Here is an 18626-nt window from a genome sequence, read left to right on the forward strand (position 1 = left end):
GACCATCATCAGGACAAAGAAATTCTACATACAGTAGATTACCCTTTTTACTCAAGTAGAGATAAATCCTCTCTCTATTCAAAAAGACAACCATTAGGTTTTCACGAAGATGAAAGAAGGAATCTCAGTCATAGACGCGCCGGACCGCAAACAAATTGGGTTAAGGCTTGAAACCCAATTTGTTTGCGGTCCAGCGCGTCTATGACTGAGATTCCTTCTTTCATCTTCGTGAAAACCTAATGGTCGTCCTCTCACCGATCAGCAAGTATTGGATACTTTGTTGAACATTTGAAATCACTTCAGCTTATAATACGAGTAATTCTGGCACAAAAGGATTAATTTCTTTGCTTATCATCACCAAAACCATTGGAATTGCTGTTGTCTTTTTGAATAGAGAGAGGATTTATCTCTACTTGAGTAAAAAGGGTCATCTACTGTATGTAGAATTTCTTTGTCCTGATGATGGTCTTATGAAAAATTCCTTAAAAGACCGAAACGTCGACTATCCAGTCCAATTCTGCATGTGATCCATTGTATCATCTTTGATTTTCTTCTGATTTTTAGTTGAAATCATTGTGTTATTTTGTGTTAGCAGTCTGGACTTTTTGCTTAGTTATATCAAAGGAGGAAATAACCTACACCTTGAATATCTAACTAATACCTATGTATGTACCCTATTTTATAAGAATGTTTTCTTCTTTTTTATAAAAAGATTCTTTGTCTTGAAAACAAATAATAATCTTCAGACAATATAAAACCCTGGTCTTTGCATTTATTTACTGTGTTAGTGTGGTAACACTGTATTTATTGATCTTTTGTGACTTTTTGCCTGAAGTTAATGATTCACTACAGCTACTGACTAAGAACAGTTTTATGAACCTTGATTTTCATAACAGGCCCTAACAACGCTGACAAATAGTAATAGAACAAAATCCCTTGCTGGCCTTTTTCTTATATCAAGTATTGCCCGAGCCCGCAAGGGTATATTGGGTTGCTCACCTACATATCTTGTCGACTTTAGCAGACAACACTCAATTGCTTTTCTCCTGGAGTAAGGGATCCGAGGCCAATGGCACCCAAATTAAAATATGCCTTACCACAGTTTTCTACTGGCTAGCCAAAGCTCAACCTAAGTGTAATGAAGATAAGACAGAAATTCTCTTCTTTCAGACTTTCCCATCTGACTTTGTGTCAACTATTTGGCCAGATGACGTTTCCTCGCCTGGCCCTCAAAAAGACTGTTAAAAATTTGGAAAGAACTTTTAATAATAAACTATCCTTTTGTGCTCAGGTCAAAAAGCTTTTGGGTACATACTTTGGAATTTTGAGATCTCATAAGAATGTTCTGCCCCTACTTTCCTTTTCTACTAAGAAAACAGTTATTCAGGCATTGGTCATATCTAGACTGGATTACGTTAATCCTCTTTATCTGGGAATACCGGAATATTTTATGGACGAATTGCAGTTGATTCAGAATGCGGCAGCTCGCCTTCTGTTGAATGTGCCAAAAAGACAACCCATTAGCCCTCATCTGCTGGTACTTCACTGATTACCCATTAAGGCTCTGATACTGGTACATGATGCTCTGTATTGGACGGGCTCCAAATACTTTGAAACTAGAATTAGCTTCTGCAACCCAGCTAGACGTTTACACTCCACCAATAAACTGCTAGCTGTGATTCCAAAGTACCAGTGCCAAAGACCAGGAGGCAGATCGCGAACTTTTTTGGGAGCCTAAGCATGGAACCAGATTCCGATGGAGCTATGCTCTGTTAGTAACTCATTGCTACTCAGAAAGAACCTGAAAACTTAGCTCTTTGTGAAAATGTAACTGTCATCTGCCCGACCTCTCTGTGTCTGTGCCGGAACACTCCTGGAAGTAGCTGCGCACATTATAAATTGCCTATCATATCATATAATGCTACCCGAGTGATTGCCAGTGGTTAGACTTCTTGCAAGCGTTCCTCCCATCACGGATGTATGACATTACAACGCATGCTTTTACCACTCATGCCTTTACAACGCTATTTTTACAACGCATAGTGCTTTGGGGCGCTGGATAGTGAATAGTTAAATTTACTATTCCAACTCCAGTCCCCGGGGATAGTAGGGAAGGTGTTGGATAGTAAATTAAACCTATTCCCTATCCTAGAGCGCCCCCCAGCGCAATGAGTTGTAATGGTTTGCGTTGTAAAAGTTGCGTCGTAAATGCACTGCGTGGTAAAAGTTGTGTTGTAAAGGATGTTTCCCTCCCATCACCTTTTGTGTGTTTGATGTACCGCCTTAGGAGGCAAAATTATGCCCAGAAAAGGGTCCCATGCTTACTGTGCTACTTGGAACCAAGCTACACATGAATGTGGAGCCCCAATCAGCTCGAAACCAGACATGGGTTGCTTGTGTTCCAGTTCAGGAAAGACCAGGTCTGGTAGTTCAGGCTCCAGACTGGTTGATCTAGCTGGATTTGCAGGGTGCTTGTTTTCATATATTGATTTGTCCACAATGCAGCCAGTGCTTACAGTGTATGGTCTGAGAACCTCATTTTTGCTTTGCAGTATTTCCACTTTGCATGACTTTAGACCAAAGAGTATTCACAGAGGTGATGGCAGTGGTAATGGCCTTCCTCCATTTTCACTTGATCCATGCCTATGACTGTCTTGTAGATTTGCACTTGAAATGAACTCCAATCAAACTCTTCAAAGGAACCCTAAAACTGCTATCACCTTTTTTGCACAGTCCTGGTTTCTCAATCATGTAGGAAAAATGCATGCTGGTTCCTTCTCAAAAGCTACATTTCATCAGAGTGGTGTTAGATAGTCGGCTTATGTTGGTCTTTACAACACATTCAGGGGATGAGGATGGCATTTTTGCATACAAGTTGCCAACCAAGCAGAGTTGTCCTAGGTCTTTTAGGTCTCACTGCATTTTGTGTGTTTTTTGTCTCTCATGTGCAACTTCGAGTGAAACTTATGCCATGGTTACTTCGATGCAAGTGGAACCAGTTCTTTGGCCACTTGCAAGATCATATTCTTCTGGAACCAGTTTTACTGACACTTGTAAGACCACAGTCTTCTAGATATGGTAATCCTGGAGTCCCTGCTTTGGTCGTTGGTTTCAAATAATCATTTCAAGTTGAGGATCCTTTCAGGGTCTCATTTTCCTAGATTGCTTTAGTGACAAGCACCTCCTTACAGGGCTGGGGGCACACCTGTGTCCCCTCAACTACACTACTGTGGTCTCAGGAAAAGCACCAACTCCACCTTGGTCTACCTCACATTAAGGGTAAACATCTGTAAGTCTTGATATACAACATGTGTTCGATGCCCTACCTAAACAAGAAGTAAGCTGTGGACTCCCTTACCCTATGTTTGGAAGCTGTGTGGGCCTAGCATTAGGCATAGACAAAGACATTGGTTTGTCAACAACTCATCTGTCAGTAAAGGAGATCCAAAACTCAGGCTTATGCTAATTATGAGTGGGAATTAGCGCAAGAAGTCTTGATCAGATCATTGGTATTGTGGACATTTCCAAAAGAATTGTAAAAGGCAGGCTTCTATGTAAAGGCAGCCTCAAGGAATGACCGGTTTAAGCTGGTGCAATTTAATGTCCTTCATGTACCCAATGTGATGCCTCAGAAATTAAGCAGAAGATACAAAAATGAGAATCTGCCAAAGGTGCACATAAATGGATGTAAACTTTATTGATGTGATGTGGATGTACAGGATCATAATTAAGTATTGGGGACCACTCATGAATAAGCTGCATCTGATAGAGACATCCAGCCACAGATTCCTTACCATAGAATATTCCCTTGCCATCCGACTGGATCTAGAGAATGTTGAGCAGTACCTCTGCATAGCGGTAGGTGGCTCAGATCAGCTGTGTCATCGACGCAACAGATGTGAAGTGAGCTGTGCTTATATAGTCCCCACCGCAGTGTGCTGACATCAGTTCTTTTCGTGCGATCAGTGTAGATTTTGTCAAACTCTTTTGAGCTTTTGCTCCCAGTGTGCAAATAGGAATATCCCCTAAAGATCTTGTGGGGCTTAAACCCTGTGGTTCCTGTCAAATACAAATGTCTATGACAGAGCCCCACCTGGTGTTCATCTGGGGCCTGGAGCCAGATGACAACTACAAGGCCTTACCTGACTGTTACGCCATGAATCCTAAAGCGATTGCGGAGCATTCCCTGAAGCTCCTGATCACCTGGCGCCAGTCAACTCCATGACGCTCCATATCCCAGGCCAGTTCACTGAGTCATTCCTGGTGCTCATAATTGAGATCATAGTTGTCACTGGGTAAGTCGCATAAAAATTCCAAAAAGTCTAAGAAGTTGAAGTGACTTTGTTGCACCGGACAAGTCTTCAGATGAGGTGTGGGAAAGACATCACAGAGCTAGGCCCCACTCTCATGCATCAGTTGCGATCCTGAATCTGGGTCCGCTCCATGCTTCCCATAATTTCTCAGAACCAAAGCGACCCCAACTCAGTTAAAAGAGTTTTATGATCCCATACATCTCATATTTGGGCGGGCTTATACCTCAGGAGCACATTCAGGCCCAAGGGTTCAGTACGTGTCCCCAATGGATTTCCGCTTGCAGGTTCACCCCCGGTGCCAATTGGACCTTTTGAATCCATTCTTGGATCAAGAGTGGCTCCGGTTCCGAGGCCAATACCTTCCCTGGAGCCTATTTCAGTGGGACCATTCTGACGCCGTACATGCCCCACAGCGGCACTGACTCCATCGTTATACCCGAAACCGATATGGAGCCAGACCAGTATTGCCCGACGTCGACTAGTACGCCCGCTGAAACACGACCTTTCAAATTGGAGATAGTGCCTTCTTTTTTCAATAGGTCCTGTTTGGAGTATGGTTGGGGAGGATCTCAGGGTCCTCATGGTTATCCCAACCCCGTGGAAGAGCCCAACGATAAATAGTAGAAGGTACTGACAGATTCCAGTGGTTTGGGCACATCCCTAGACACTGACTTAGTCTGTCCTCCTTGTATGGCTATGGAGGGAGGGGCTTCATTTGCCATGGTAGTGAGGAGGGTGACTTAGACTCTGGACTTTACAAAGATGCTTTAGCCGACAGTTGCCACCACAGAACTTCTCCTCCTTTTTGATGAAGTCCTCACAATGTCTTGCTTGGGTCATGGACCAAACCCTGCACAGGATGATTGCCCGCCGCTATCGCCTTGCTCCTGGAGACTCAGCTTTCCCCACCCAGCACTCCACCCCGGAGAGTCTGGCTGTCCAGGCCTCCACATCCAAAATCAGTCCTGGCATGTAACCTACTACACCACTGGAAAGAGAATCCAAGAGGCTGGACACCTTCAGCAAGAGGATGTCCTCTTCCGCCAGCCTTGCGCTGAAGTCAGTGAACACCATATGCCTTTTGGGCCAGTATTCCCACACAGTTTGGTATTTGGCTGTGCGAGTCCTGCCCATGGTCTTGGAGGAGGCTCAGGCCATCCTGGCATAGGCTTTTGACAATGGCGGAAATGCAGCAAAGTTCACCATAATCAGAGGACTGGATGCAATTGACTTGCTAGGCAGAGTAATTGCTTCTTCAGTGACACTCCATTGCCACACCTGGCTGAGGTGTACTGACTTTTCAGGGGATGTCCAGGCATCTCGTCCAGATGTTCCCTTTGATGGCACTCGCCTTGTTGGTGATGAGGCAGATTCGCTCTAAAACTTTAGGGACAACAGGGTCACTACTTGGTCGCTGGGACTCTCAATGTCCCTGCGCCAGCCACTCTCTGCCTTTCGCCTTTCTGCCCCTTCCTCGGCTGCAGTAGGAGCTACCAACCGCTCCATTTCTGTCCTTCCACCATGTCCAACAAGCACCCCAGTCCTTTTGTGCCCCGGGAATCAGCCTTCACAAATCCCTGTGGGACCCAAGGCCAGTGATCTTCCCAGTCCACCACCACCCCGGTAGCCGCAGCCTCCATACTCCTTTAATATGCCCTCTCACCATCCCTGGCAACCAATCACTGGCAGGATCAAGCTCGACCTGGCCCGATGACAGTCCATCTCTTCAGACAAATGGGTGCTTCAGATTGTTCAGCAGGATGACACCCGTCCATTCACAGAAACACCGCCGCCGATACCACCATCCTTAGTCCATCTAACAGCTTATGACCTCTCGTTGCTACTATTCCCTCTACTGTCTGGTGCCAAAAAAGGAAGGAGGAGTCCTCTCTATACTAGACATGCACCCTCTCGACTACTTCCTGAAAAAGGAAAAATTCTAAATGCTCACGTTGGCTCAGGTTCTGTCTGCCCTGGAGACTGGATGGTAGCATTGGACTTGCAGGATGGCTATTTTCACATAACTGTCCTGATAGCCCACAAACATTACTTGCAGTTCACAGTGGGCCATGAGCAGGCGCGGTCGGTAGGGGAGTACCTGCCGGGGCCTTGGCGTGGGGAGGGGGAGGGGCAGGGTGGGGGTTAGTAATGTATGGATAATGGAGGTTTGCAGGTAAGTAAACATTTAAATAAATCAAACGAATTTCGTTGCGTGCACTGCATTGCATTTGGGGATGTGGTGCACGCAACGAAATTCGGTGTCTCTCTCTTCTCCACGGACTCGGGCCCTTTGCTCAGACTCCTTTTAGTTATTTGATTCCTCAGGGCTCTTCAGTCTAATGTTTCTCCTTTCTTATTGCCTAGTGGGCACTTAGATTGATCTTAGCATTCCTCATTCATCATCTTTTCTAGCCCTTATTATTTGAAGGTTTTATATAGCGCGAAAAAAACCCTTGCGGGTATCAGAGCGCTTTACATGTCAGATGTAGGAATCAAGAGTAAACATAGCAAACACAGTTTAAGTGATTCAGATTTAAGATACTCAGAAAGGTAAAAACTAGCAATTAAAATATGGAGCGCAAAAACAGAACTAGTAATTAATATACAGTAATAAGACAGTAAATTGACATGAATTTAGCCATGAGAATCGCTTTCGCTTCTTTTTTGAAGGAGGCAGTGGAAGGGTTCAGCCTTGTTTCAGTGGGAAAAGCATTCCAGATCCTGGGAGCCATACCAGAGAAGGATCAGTTATAGGTTTCTATCTTGGCAAATCGTTGTGGTTTCAGTAAAAGAGTCTTGGCACTCCTGGAGGCTCTATTGCCTGCAGCGAGCACCAGTGTCTGAGCTAGGGTAGTGCAGAGAATTGTGGTGTAGGGCCTTGTGCGTCATACAAGCGCTTTTTAGATGAATTCTAGCTTCAAACTGTAGCCAGTTGAGGGCTCAAAGGTCTGGAAAGATGTGAGAGGTTCTCTTTGAGCCTGTGAGGAGTCTCGCAGCTGAGTTGATAGCGGCTCTTAGCGGGGCTGTCGACGACCTGGGAGGCCACATAAGGTTACAGCCACATATTCCACTCTTGGGATTACTAGGGCTTGAACTGCTTGTTTGAAATCGTAAGCTGGCAGTAAGGGTTTCAGTATTCGCAGGGTCTTCATGTGGAAGTTAGCTCCTTTTGTGAAAGCGCTGATATGCTTCTGCATCTTTAGTTTACTGTCCAGAGTCACACCTAGCAATTTCGCTGATTCGACAATGAGAGATTGTCCTTTCAGAGCTGTTAAGTGCTTCATCCAGTCCAGGACAGTGGTTGCTTACATTTCTGCGATCTCAAGTTCCTTATGTGGAAAACCACCTCCCTTCTAGCCATCACATTAGTATTTTCCTAATACAGGGTGATTTTTAGAGTGAAACAGTTTTTTCCCCAATGTCCTACTGAACTTCATGTGTCTGTGGGCATTTTGCGGCATCGTTTTAGCCTCCAGCTCATCCATCCGAGAGTGCCTCCATCATCTTGATTCACAAAAGATGTTGGGCGTTTGCATTCATAGGACACAACCAATCACTGATGGATGGTAGCTTTCTGATAAAACTTATCATGTTTGAAGACATTAGTTTCTTCTGCCCTACTCATTGCCTAAATGACCAGACTTTAGAGCCCTCCCTTTAAAACCTTACATTTGTGTGACATAATTTAGTTGTCTTAGAACATACATTTTATTGCTAAGCTAACATCATCTATGAAGGTGAGTGATATCCAAGCATTTTTCATTAAGGATACACATATTTGTTTCCACATGGTATGTTGGTTTTAAGACCACACTCAAGGTCAGGGTGAACGGTGGTATCTGGTTTTCCCCTTCATAGTCTAAAGTCTCTGTTTGGTGGACTGGATTCTCCATCACAGATGTGGTGGATGTGCCATCTGTCGTACTACCAGTGCATTATAGTCTATGGCACCTGCAATATAACAGCGAGGATAGTCGCTATGTTTTGACAGAGTATCTTATCTGCCAAACTCTATTCATGTCCTAAGTCTTTAGAGTTACCCAACAGAAATTGTATTGGGTATGTAAATAGATGTAAATCCAGCATTTGTAAAGCACAAACAGCTACCCAAAGACATCCAGGCATCCATCACGTAATGCGGAAAATCTACTGCTTGAACCTCCCACTTTCAAGAAGGAAAGATCGATGGCCCAATCCTTTTCAGGCAACACAGTGAGAATCTGGAACTCACTTGCGCCTCAGCTCCGGACCACCACCTCATCCCAGGTCTTCAAAACAGACCTCAAAGTTTTCCTCCTCCAAAGATACCTCCAAAAGTAATTCACGCCCTCTCTATTATCTGAAGGTAGACCTCACATTACGGAAAACTCTATTCTCCATGACTATGGAAGTGCCTTCCCAGTGTGTTCTTGTGGTTGGAGTGTTTGCCATTTATTGCAGTAGTTAGTTCTCTTTTGTAACATGCACACGCCACTTTTCTCTTTTAACACACTGTTTGCTACCTCTCACATGTTGTTTGCCTTTGATACTTGCACAAGTGCCACCATTGCCTATGTAACGTTTGCTCTTGAACCTGAGTGTCTAACATATATTGCAGTATTTTACCTCTAATTGTACTTTGTTTTCTCTTGTAACCTGCACACTTGTCACTTTTTCCTCCTGTAATGCACTGTTTGCTACCTCATGTATTTTGTTTGCTCACAATTGTCACTTTTACCTCATGTAACTTAACGTCTGCTTTTGTAAGTTGTTCACCTGTAATTTTCTGTTCCTATTGTGTAGCGCTCTGACGCCTTCGGGTAAAGTCCGCACTATATAAAAACGCATAAATAAATAAAAATAAAATAAATAAACATGGTGCGTAGCTGACCTGCCGCCTGTGCCGGGGATCGAACCATGAGCCCCAGATTCTAGCTTCCATCGCCCTGGCCACGGCGCCACACCTCTTCCCTTGTAACTAAAGACGAAATGTCCCATGTCTGAGCTGAGTATAGCTAAATGGGCATTATTCTTTATTTGGCACAACTAGCAGTTACTTTCCAAGTGCTTGATGGGGCAAAACAGCCCATCAGTTGTTGAAACATCTGTAAAGCAACAACATGAAGGTCCTTTCACACTTTTATAAGCATTACGGTCATGATGTGGATGGAAACTTTGAAACGAAATTCAGCCAAGCAATTTTAAAAAATCTTTTTGAAGATTGCCTCACATCACAGCACCCAGAGTAATTACTTTCAGATAATCTGTTAATCAATTGATGAAAATCAAGGATTTTGTAGGAATAATTACTTACCTGTAACTGTAGGGGTTTTCAAGTCATTGATTGTTGTAACGATTCAGTTATTGCTTGTAAGAAAAACAGATTCAAGCCAGTTGATCTATGTTTACAAAATGTCCAAACTTGATGTTGGGAATCTTTGAGAAAGCATGTACAAACATGAAAGATGCCACCATTGGAGACATAGGTTACAGGTAAGTGACCTTTTGGTCTTAGATGCTCTTTCACCTCCTCATGGTTCTCACTCTAGAGCATTTCAAAATTGCATGTTTCTTGATAATGCTGTTCGTAGGTGACATGAGGTACACGAAAAAAACAGCATGCATATTAGTGTGAATGGTATGGCCTGCTTCCGAACCTGCAGCTCTCCTAAATAATACATTCTATGTTTCTTTTATTTATTCACAAAATCATCAATCAATAATTCAGTTCCTTTCAACATGCCTGCGGTCTTCAATTTCATTTGATACCCTGAAGAACCGTGTTATCTAATGTCTCTAACCAATGTTATCTTGTACCTCATGCATTCATCAATTGTCCTAAGTTTCGAAGAAAACCTTTAGTTTTGCTGTTCGAGAATGAGGCTGTATTTATCCGTTTTGCAAGTCTTGACAGATATTAGTGCAGTCAGGATTTAAGCCCTTTACAACCCCCTTTTACAATATAAAGCTGTCTGTGTATGAAACCACAAACCAGTCTTTAAATTCCAGTTGACGTTGGACTGTTCTGTCTAGGTCATCCGTTCACTGCATAAGTTCCATGCATGTAGTTGTAGTGGGACAACTAGCGTAAGGTTCATCTGGTTCTCTCTACAGAACAATTGGCAAGAGACAAAAAGAGCCTGAGGTAGTCCTCACTTCTCATTCCTGCTTGTGATGAAAGAAGTGAACTGATTAGATGAACCACGTCCACACTAGGACTCTCTTGGCTCTCTTGCAGTGCACCTCCTCACTTTCCCCGTAATATGGATGTTGGATTGATGCACTGTGTCGTCTCCCTTCGTCAAGATGAGAATGGATGTTGTCTTTCCAGTAAAAGAGGAAGAATTGTATTATCTCAGGGTTGGGCACCTATTTTAATCTATGACACTCACACGGCAAAGTGTTACTTCCAAAATGTCAGCAGTTACTGACTGGCAAGTGAGGCTTAAGAATACTACCAGAATAGATCAGAGGCTCCCACATTTCACAAGTATAGTGAAACAATTTGCGGACATTTTACCACGTGGCAGACACTGTCTCTCGATGCTGGTTTTTGCCCTCTGGTGAATGGGGCTTTCTTTTCCCTAATAGGGGGTGCCTTCCGTACTCTTGCTTTCCTTCCCAACCTGCTGACAGACATGTGCCCACCTACAACTACAGTGCTGTTTAATTAGGTACTACAGTGCAGGCAGAGATATGTCCTTCGGCAGGAACAACAAGGCTCAAAGTACAAACATCTAGTGAATTACTCGCATTCAGCAATGATGCGAACAGGCATAAGCATTGACTTTCTTTACCTAACTTGCGATTACTTTAAAGGTGGCTGCTTGACATCCTTGGAGGGATTTGGGATTTTCCTTTAAGGATAAGAGGTTTTAGCATTCAGTTAAGTAGAAATTTCTGAAGTTGTGTAATAGCAAATTGGGAGCATCAACTGCTTGCCCCTGCATTAAAGTATTAGCCCAGTCTTCTGTGCAGTCAGTATGTAAATAAACAGACCTAGCCTTGAATCCCGTCCAAAGTGCTGGACACATTTATAAATTACCCAGATCTTCCAAAAGGCAGTTAATCATTTGGATAGCTGATACAATATTACTAAGGAATGCAGCAGCAATCACAAACAATATTATTTAATCCAGGTACAAATCTTTCCCCTTATTGGCGGGACTGCAGAGACCAACTTACAGTGCCGACTCTCCAATGAATTCCCCATCCTATACTAGGTACTACTAACTGTAAACTGGACAGTAATATACAGAAACACAAGTAGATTGCTTTTTGGGAAGGTAAAATTGTTGTTGTATTTAATTCGGAGGGTAAAAAATGTTAAGGCATCTTAGGAACAATGTAAGTTCCCATGACGTTGATCTCATCTCCACAGTTCACTTTTTAAAAACACCTATTATGTGAAATTTGTCATACTGAAACAAAATATACTAATAGACATTTTATTTTTGTTTTTTTTCCCTTAGAGTTGTCTGTTCATCTCTGGAAGTCGCCAAGATCCAATGTAGGTATTTTGATGAAATTATGAAACTTAGTAATGAACACCGCTATTCACATGAGTATGGGATTCTGAATGTAAATGAAAGTTTGGAATCAGAATCTCCGCGAGATCCCTCACAGGAAACTTCAATTGACAATCCTCAGAATCGTGCTAACTTAATTTCTAAGGAGGAAAATAAACTATGTACTTCTGAATCGAGGAGCAGCGATAGACATGTTCAATCCATTCTTAAGTCCTCGATCAATTCTCAACTAAGAAATGAAGAAGAGGAAAATACTGCATTAACCAGTGTTCCCATCAAAGAGGACAAGGACCTCACTCTTCTATGTGAAGGAAAAAACACCAATGAGTTGGCCCGCGAATGTACATTAGAAATGAACCAACTTCATAGCCAAAAAAGCATAGAAAAGTAAGACCTTAAAATCTCTACATTTTACTGTTATAGATCCTTTGCCTGCAGAGAGTGTGAGTGTGTGTGTATAACAAGTAGAGAGCACCTGCCTTTTTCATTCAGAGTAGAAAGGCTTGTGTTCTATTCATATGTTATTTGTGTATCGTTCAAAAGAGTAGCTGTTGCTAGTATGGTAAAAAACAGAAGGACATATTCAAGTGAAGTTCAGTGAAAGTAAAACAGACATGTTTGAAGGTCAGCGATGTAAAGATTCAACGCAATCATTCTCCAACTTTGGTAACTTCAGGGGATGACAACATTTCTTTTGCTTTGAAAATCATGAGTTATCTGCAGGAGAATCCTTGAACAGATGGCCCCCATTTTGTATCTACTGTTGGATAATGGTCCACAACTAGGCGATACATTTGGTTCTTTAAACTTGACAGCCATAGGTGGTCAGCAGGCAGGTGTCGGTCTGACAGCAGTTACCATTAAGTGGATTCTAAACATCATGACAAATTCCACCAAGGATGCTGAGGTTGGCCACCAATACAGTCCTCCTGATCCCAATTTCCCAGGTCGAGGGCACTTTCCCATCAAATCCTCCTAGAGGAGCCCCCCCAAGTAGATTTCCCCTATCAATAAGCTGGCAGAGCTTGTTGCCTCTTTGCCTTTATACACATTAATGTATTTTCCCCTGCATCTTCACAAGAGCCCTAATCTGGGTTCAGCCCTAAATCCTTGTAAAACCCCTTTAATGTAGGGTTGAGTCAGAAACGTATCAGAAGCAGACTTAACCCTCAATATTTAGTGACTGTTCTTCTTCTATCCTATTTTCGGATTTAGCAGAGACCTGCGCTCTCCTCAATGTTAAGTTTAAGCTGGGCATAAGAAACATTTTGTGACAAAAGTGGCTGCTCATGCAACTTCCTAACATGTCATACAGTTTGGATATTTCAAAATGGCCATTCTAATTTGATCTTGAAGAAGCAACACTGAAACATGCCTTCTAGTTTGAAAAAGGGACAATGAGTTTGTTGTACATGCTACCAAGCATACTTATCCTGAAAGACCACTGTGAGTTTGGTGATCGAACACGTACAATGCATGATTTCCTAATTGTACAAATCACTGCTGGCAGTCTTAGATTTCGTTAACCTCATCGCTGCTGCGCCAATTCCTCCGCAGTGTGAACATTCCTATCGCGGGCGTGGTCATGGCGGCTCTCGTCCGTCATCAACACACGCCCACCGTGACTCATGACGGCCGTGAGCCGTCATGAGCATGGAAGAGGTTAAGATTTTAAAAATATGTAATTCCTAAACTATGTCGTCTTGTTAAGTAGAAGATCACAGATAATCAAAATGTCAAAAAACTTAAACTATATCGGTACCTGTCAAGTATTACATAGAAATAGAGAAAACGTCAAAAACTTTACCTTGTGTGATAAATTGACTTCAGTCAGTGTTAACGAACACAACTAATTACATTCAAATCATGGAGAAAGGAAAGCGTGTTTTCGCATTTTATTCCAAAATACTTTAACAAACCTAGCCCTTGGTTTACCCAATGCTCTCCCACATCAATTGAAGATATTTCCCTTCTCATTTATGTTAATAAAGTGATATTCGTTTTTTTTTAGATTATGACGCTATGACATCCTTCGTGATAGCAAGGCTTTGACAGAGAAAGGCATACCCTTAGGGTGGTCACTGATATGGGGTTATGCAAGATTTCTTTCCTTAAGAAGTTGGGGCTGAACTTGGTTTGCCTTCCTATGTTTGTACAGTTGCATTTCCCTGATTCATACTTGTGTTTTTTGTGAATAAATACAGTGGGTGACATTGAGTGAAATAGGTGCGTCTCACAGAAGGGGGAATTTTATAGTGGTTTATCACGATTTGATAATTACTATTTGTGTAGAGAATTTTACTAGTAGGCTGGGAGGAAACGGATGTAAGCTGTGACAGTTCTCCCAGTGCCTAATTATAACACCCTACAAATGCAAGCTGACCTTTTTGCCCCGCTAAGAGATTTTGTAGGTTTCACCTATAGAATATCTGTTTTTAAAAATTTGTTGTCTACAATACAGTATATAGAGCAGGCTTTTTGCCAGCTAGTTGTACATGATTTGATGGCTTTCTTGTCTATCTCAATTTCCCTGCTTTTTTCCGTGGCTTTTCTCCCTTTTCTTCTGGCTGTCCAGCCCATGAAGCATTTCTTCTTTGCAATGCTTCGAGTCAGATGAATTGTATCTTCCCACTGTTGACTTAAAGGAACTGCTATTTTTCAATCAGTACCACATGGGAGTGCATGTCTTCTTTCATTACTTTCTCCCCCATCTCCCTCTTCTACCTACCGTCCTGGCTCCAGCTATCTTTTTCTACCTTGACCCCACCTCCCCAGCTCATCCATTGTGATCCTGGACCCTAACCCATTTTAAGACTTGGTTTTATACTTCTTCTTCCCCTGAGGTACCACCATCCCATGCGCTCCCCACAACCCCAGCTCATAAATCTTTTCCCTGTGCGGTCCTTTCTTTCGTTTTATTTTTTGAATTTTGGATAGCCCAGCTGCTGCTAAAGACTACCTGGCCTCTCGCATCTCTTTTTGGTGGTCCTGCACACTTTATTTTTACCTTACTGTTTTGAAGTGGCCGCCATGTATGTGCATCAGTTGTGACTCACGGGCAACCATTTTGGCTTTTTTATTTTGCAGTTTTAATGTAATTGCCACTTCAGAACAGAAAAAAAGAATTGTGGGTGTGAGCACCAGGGGAAATGAGCATCGGTAAAATGAATAGGTGGGCCCTTCCTTTTTAAAGGCAAAAACAATTGGCTTTGCTAGTGCTCGTTTACTAGATGTGTGGTTTTCAGAGTTGGCTAATGTACATCGTATCTGAAGTCTGGAGGCTCAGCTTGGATACAACTTCCAGGTTGCTTCAATTCCAAGCATTTCTGCATCGAAAACCATTCTAATTGCTAACATAAGACCATTGGAGATCATTTAGAGCTGGGGATAATATGACATCCACCAACAATTGACAGATGCCACATCCATCCTGCTGTTAGTTCTCCTGCATATATTTGTTTACTTGTCCAGGACCACCATGGATAGTGGTTTGTGTCAGCAAGCAATCAATGTCAACCATGCCCTATAATAAATCTCCTAGCGTGTTAGGGACATTGATTTTTAATGTTAAAAAAACAAATCTACAGAGTTGGGCGTTATTTTTGAATGCAAAAAAATGCTGGCAGTTCCTCCATGGCATTGCGATCTAGCAGGCATTGCTTCACCAAAACTGTTCCTGGCACGTGGTGTGACCCAATCAGATTTAAAGAAGAAAATCATACTGCATCTGTGGCAAACTCTAGACATGACTCCTTGGAACAAAACTCCTGCACCAGCCAGATCATGTGCCTTTGACGGTAACCCTTCTTCGATAACAAGGGGCCTTTATAAACACACTGATCGGAGGCTAGAAATATAGGATCTCCACTGAAACTAGCTAATTTACCAGGCCTCTCATAGACTTTCCACCACATTTAGAGAAAGGGGAATGGCAGATATGCTAGTGATGGAAACTCCCAGCTTCATCATCTGCCCTGCCAATGTCTGAAGGTATTTCTGATGGAAATGGTGACTGATACCCACCATTTTGGGCGAAGTTCACACTGTGAGCGACTACCCATGTAAAGGATGCAATGTTTCACAGCAAGGGTAAGTATGGCAAGTCACAAATGATGTGGCAATACCCAAGTTTCTCAATTTTTATGTTTCACTTATAGGGTTGTAATGCTGCCCCTACATTTCTTTGTCTCTGTCTTGATGAAGACACCATATAAATCAATTTTGTATCGAAACGTCAATATGCTACTCTCTTTTAAGTGTTATATTGCCTCCATCTAGGGCCATTTCTAGACACCTAACAATGAACAATCTCCTGGGGCTCTTACTATTGAAACTTTTTACAGCCATCGAGGTTTCTCTCCATTTGTGCTTCAGCTTTGTCACACTGTTTGCATGCTTGCACATCAGCGCATTACACCGTAACATCATTTTTTGGTTATATGATCTCCTTATAAAAAAGATTCTTTCTTCTACTAGAAACATTTGTGTTTCAATTTTTTTAATAAGTCCTACTATATGTCATCTTTATATTAATTTTACGGTTTGTCAGAAATTGGGCTACTTGACAAGTTCAGCTCTGGCTTAATTGATTTATTGCCCCCTGAAGTTTTTTCTGAGTTTCTGTTTAAACAAATGCAAAGGAACTACTGTATTGGTTTACTTGAAAATATCACTCAAGAATTTAGGATGGATACATATGTGGGAGGAGAACATACCCTCATGTCAGGGATACATTTCCTATCCACACATTTGCTGGCAATAATTCTAGACACATGTTTGGGCTTTGGTGACTTCCTGCTGAGATCTTCCCAAATGTCAGACTCAGCAACGTTTAGTGGGACACATTTGAAACCATGGCAGAAAAAAAGTAAATATGGCTGATTTTCCTCCATTGGCATAGTGCGTTCCTGATTTATATCTACTTGCAATTTGATGTCCTTCCTTTATGTTTGGGGCAGGCAAAGGCAAACATATTGCTGATTTCAAGGTAGCTCCATAATATGAAACCTTGATATAAGTCTTGTTACCTTTCTGTGGCCTGGCATGTTCTTTATGTGCTAAATCTCTTCAGGCAGAACTTAGCCGTTGAATTCTTTCTTCTCTATTCCCACTAGAGCACAAACTTTCTTTTAACCTCCTGCTTATTCAGTAATAGGGAGATTTGTGTGGGGAAATATGGGAATTTTAGGTTAGACAAAAGAGAGCTATAGTTTGTTAAAGGTATAACGTTGTTTTGCCTACTTCACATTCTTTATCTTTGTTCTTCCTGGATATGATTCATTCTGTGCAAAAGTGTGTCTCTCAACGTCTTTAGGCTTGGCACAATTACAACTTATACGTACCTAAATTAGCTAGATTACCAATTCTCTCCCTTCCTTTTAGATCCTCTTTATTGTCTTCTTACTGATCTTGGCCTTTTTCCTTTCATTATTGTTTTTATCACCCCATGCAATTCTTTGAGGTACCCTTGCCCTCTAAGTAGGTTCATAAATTTCAACATAAAGCAATTATTTATGACATTGGAAAATAGTAGACCATCTCAGAGTGTGTGAAGGATCTCAGGTACAGTTTTATATATTTAATATGAAAAAGCATTAGCATAAACAAAATATCTGTATCTACAAAAGCCAACATGCTGTGTTAGGTCAGTCAGACAGTTTGTTTATTAAGTTGTGCCTACCAGTCCATGGGATTCATGTTAGACCCAATATGAGTAATAGGGATGTTCTAGTTCTTGACCAGTGCTTTCCAAATGTTTTTGAACCATGACCCTCTTTTGAGTATGACAAACGTTTGCGACCCACCTAGCTTTAATGGACAAGAGACGGGTTATTTTTTAAATGTAACCAAAGCATTGTGTAATACCTTATTGTTATTTAGAGACATAACATTTTCTATTGAAATGGCCACTGAATTTGCAAAGACATAAAGGTTTTACTGCTAAAATTATATTGTACACAAATTATAATGTGTGGATACCGGGTTTCAGTGAATATTTATTATTTTGCTTAATTTAATTTGTTCTGATTGTATTCAAATCTTTATTTCCATTACACTTAAGAATTACAAAACAAATGTGCTTAATTTTGCTTTCCTAACTGCTGAATGAGTACATTCAATTTACAGGTATTTACATTCTGTTGTGTGTTAAGAAAAAATTACATTTTACAGCCTTTCTTTTCATACTTCATGTACCCAAGCGCGACTGTCACATAATTCACTTCACTATTTTTTTCTCTAACTGCAAAGTGAGAGGAATTTGTAAACACCAGTAACAATGTTAAAAAAAAAAAATAGCAGCAGAAGATCGAGCCAGAATTTGACCTTTGACTTTGAAGCACAGTAAATGTGAGAAGATAAATAAAACATTTAAATGCATCTTAACTTACTGCTTGGACTTTTGCGACCCACCAGAAGTCTACCCACCATATAACAAGGAGGGTGTAGTGTAACTGTGGAGCCCATAGAGTAGAGTCATCACTGGTCCAGGACACCCATCCATCAAACTATGGCCCTGATGCAGGTGCTTAACTTCACACTGACCTCTTAGTCTACCAGTGCAATTGTTGTCCACAGCTGGTTCCTTCCTTCTCCTGGGCCTCTGCAGTTGAGCTATGGAGCACTCTGTGTATTCAGCTTCGTAATGTTTTTTCCAAAGTGAAACCAAATGCAGTACTAAACATGTGTTACTGCCAGGACAGAAGCCCCCTGCTCCTGCAGCCTGACCCTCTGTGATAATTAACAAATTGTTGCCACTCACTCCCTCCTTGTCCTCATCGACCTGCCCCACCCCCAGCCACTGAAG

The 18626-nt window shown here is 41.9% G+C and overlaps 1 protein-coding gene across 1 annotated transcript in view; it reads left to right on the top strand.

Annotated features, from left to right (window-relative positions):
* Positions 1 to 18626, top strand: part of LRRIQ1 (leucine rich repeats and IQ motif containing 1) — a 1358071-nt gene that overhangs the window by 805136 nt on the left and 534309 nt on the right. The window contains exon 15 of the mRNA XM_078678880.1: positions 11765 to 12208. Within this exon, the coding sequence (XP_078535006.1) occupies positions 11765 to 12208 (444 nt within the window). The remainder of the gene's footprint in view (positions 1 to 11764; positions 12209 to 18626) is intronic.

This window comes from Lissotriton helveticus, chromosome 1_1 (genome assembly GCF_964261635.1).
Source record: "Lissotriton helveticus chromosome 1_1, aLisHel1.1, whole genome shotgun sequence".
Taxonomy (NCBI): domain Eukaryota; kingdom Metazoa; phylum Chordata; class Amphibia; order Caudata; family Salamandridae; genus Lissotriton; species Lissotriton helveticus.